The sequence below is a fragment of the Borostomias antarcticus genome, assembly GCF_949987555.1.
Source record: "Borostomias antarcticus genome assembly, chromosome: 11".
NCBI lineage: Eukaryota > Metazoa > Chordata > Actinopteri > Stomiiformes > Stomiidae > Borostomias > Borostomias antarcticus.
The window spans coordinates 289,320-291,819 of record NC_140244.1 but is presented as its reverse complement, the minus strand read 5'-3'; the positions used below and the strand labels follow the sequence as shown (position 1 = coordinate 291,819).

Below are 2,500 nucleotides of genomic sequence, written 5' to 3'. Positions count from 1 at the left end.
GAGTAGACAGACCTCCGCTAGTACACTCTCTAGTACGCTCCCTGAGAGTAGACCTCCGCTAGTACACTTCCTGAGAGTAGACCTCTGCTAGTACACTCCCTAGTACGCTCCCTGAGAGTAGACCTCCGCTAGTACACTCTCTAGTACGCTCCCTGAGAGTAGACCTCTGCTAGTACACTCCCTAGTACGCTCCCTGAGAGTAGACCTCCGCTAGTACACTCTCTAGTACGCTCCCTGAGAGTAGACCTCTGCTAGTACACTCTCTAGTACGCTCCCTGAGAGTAGACCTCTGCTAGTACACTCTCTAGTATGCTCCCTGAGAGTAGACCTCTGCTAGTACACTCTCTAGTACGCTCCCTGAGAGTAGACCTCTGCTAGTACACTCTCTAGTACGCTCCCTGAGTAGACCTCTGCTAGTACACTCCCTGAGCCCCGTGAGTAGACAGACCTCCGCTAGTACACTTCCTAGTACGCTCCCTGTGCGCTAGTACGCTCCTGAGCCCCGGCTGCTCACACACTCTCTCAGAGGGCGGTGGCTCACGGTTGGAGACGGCGTTGCCATGGTAAACGGGGTTTCAGTCAGAGCGGCTAGCGGCTAGCGTTGTCCTTCATCAATCCAACGTGTGACTCGTGTTTCCTGTTTGTGTCTGGTGTTTTCTGACCCAATCGTGTGTGTGTGTGTGTGTGTGTGTGTGTCTGTGTGTGTGTGTGTGTGTGTGTGTCTGTGTGCGTGTGTGTGTGTGTGTGTGTGTGTGTGTGTGTGTGTGTGTGTGTGTGTGTGTGTGTGTCCCAGGTCCAGATGGGGAACCTGAACTTCTCCCTGGGCAGGGTGCAGTACGACTCCCTCCACGCGCCCACGTTCCCCCTGGAGGCCCAGATCGGCGTGGGGGTGGGCGCCTCCATCGTCACGCTCATCGTCCTCATCATCGTCCTCATCTACAGGTGGGGGACGCCTGCGCTGTGGGTCAGAGTGGGTCAGGAGATGTGGGTCAGAGTGGGTCAGGAGATGTGGGTCAGAGTGGGTCAGGAGATGTGGGTCAGAGTGGGTCAGGAGATGTGGGTCAGAGTGGGTCAGGAGATGTGGGTCAGAGTGGGTCAGGAGATGTGGGTTTCATGTGCTCTGATGGTCGGCCTGGTAGTGAGACCTCTCTTCTCTCTCTCTCCTCTCTCTCTTCTCTCTCTCCTCTCTCTCTCCTCTCTCTCTCCTCTCTCTCCTCTCTCCTCTCTCTCTGGTCTCTCTCAGGAGGAAGAGTAAGCAGGCTCTGAGGGATTACAAGAAGGTTCAGATCCAGCTGGAGAACCTGGAGACCAGCGTGAGAGACCGCTGCAAGAAGGAGTTCACAGGTGAGAGGAGAGAGAGAGAAAAAGTGAGAGAGAGACAGTGAAAGAGAGAGAGAGAGAGAGAGAGAGAGAGAGAGAGGGGGAGGAACAGAAGAGTAAAACAACATCCCTAAAGAAAGACAGGGGGGCTGTAGGATGGAGAGACCAGAGAAAGGGGTAAAAAAGGGAGAAAATGGAGAAGTAGAGTCTTGAGAACTCCTGGGTCTTTATTGATCCTCTCTGTGCCGACGGCTCCGTTTAGTCTCAGACGGGTTTTCTCAGATGACCTCATTTCAAAAACGTCCTGGATGAAAATGTTCTCCAGATTCCACACAGCTTCCGCTGGGGGGGTTCACCTCCGACTGAGTCCTCTTCCTCCGCTGGGGGGGGTTCACCTCCGACTGAGTCCTCTTCCTCCGCTGGGGGGGTTCATCTCAGACTGAGTCCTCTTCCTCCGCTGGGGGGGTTCATCTCAGACTGGGTCCTCTTCCTCCGCTGGGGGGGTTCACCTCCGACTGAGTCCTCTTCCAACGTCAACACTCACCACGTTCCCAACGTCAACACTCACCACGTTCCCATAGCAACACTCACAGCGTTCCCATTCCTCACCAAATTCCCTGCATCTTGTTTCAACATCATCATTCCAATACTCACTCACCGAGGAGTGGAAAATAGAACACCTTCATAATCCACACCCTCATAATCCACACCTTCATAATCCACACCCTCATAATCCACACCTTCATAATCCACACCTTCATAATCCACACCTTCATAATCCACACCTTCATAATCCACACCTTCATAATCCACACCTTCATAATCCACACCTTCATAATCCACACCTTCATAATCCACACCCTCATAATCAACACCTTCATAATCCACACCTTCATAATCCACACCCTCATAATCCACACCTTCATAATCCACACCTTCATAATCCACCCCCTTATAATCCACACCTTCATAATCCACACCTTCATAATCCACACCTTCATAATCCACACCCTCATAAACCACACCTTCATAATCCACACCTTCATAATCCACACCTTCATAATCCACACCTTCATAATCCACACCCTCATAATCCACCCCCTTATAATCCACACCTTCATAATCCACACCCTCATAATCCACACCTTCATAATCCACCCCCTTATAATCCACACCTTCA

General features: G+C 52.0%; 1 protein-coding gene across 1 annotated transcript in view; it reads left to right on the top strand.

The window, feature by feature from the left end:
• Nucleotides 1-1,686, top strand: part of LOC311315090 (plexin-B1-like) — a gene marked incomplete at both ends in the record, with an annotated part of 20,506 nt that extends 18,820 nt beyond the window's left edge. Inside the window, 3 exons of the mRNA XM_084445691.1 lie at nucleotides 794-942; nucleotides 1,244-1,344; nucleotides 1,646-1,686. Of these exons, the coding sequence (XP_084301817.1) occupies nucleotides 794-942; nucleotides 1,244-1,344; nucleotides 1,646-1,686 (291 nt within the window). The remainder of the gene's footprint in view (nucleotides 1-793; nucleotides 943-1,243; nucleotides 1,345-1,645) is intronic.
• Between the last annotated feature and the right edge of the window lie 814 nt (nucleotides 1,687-2,500).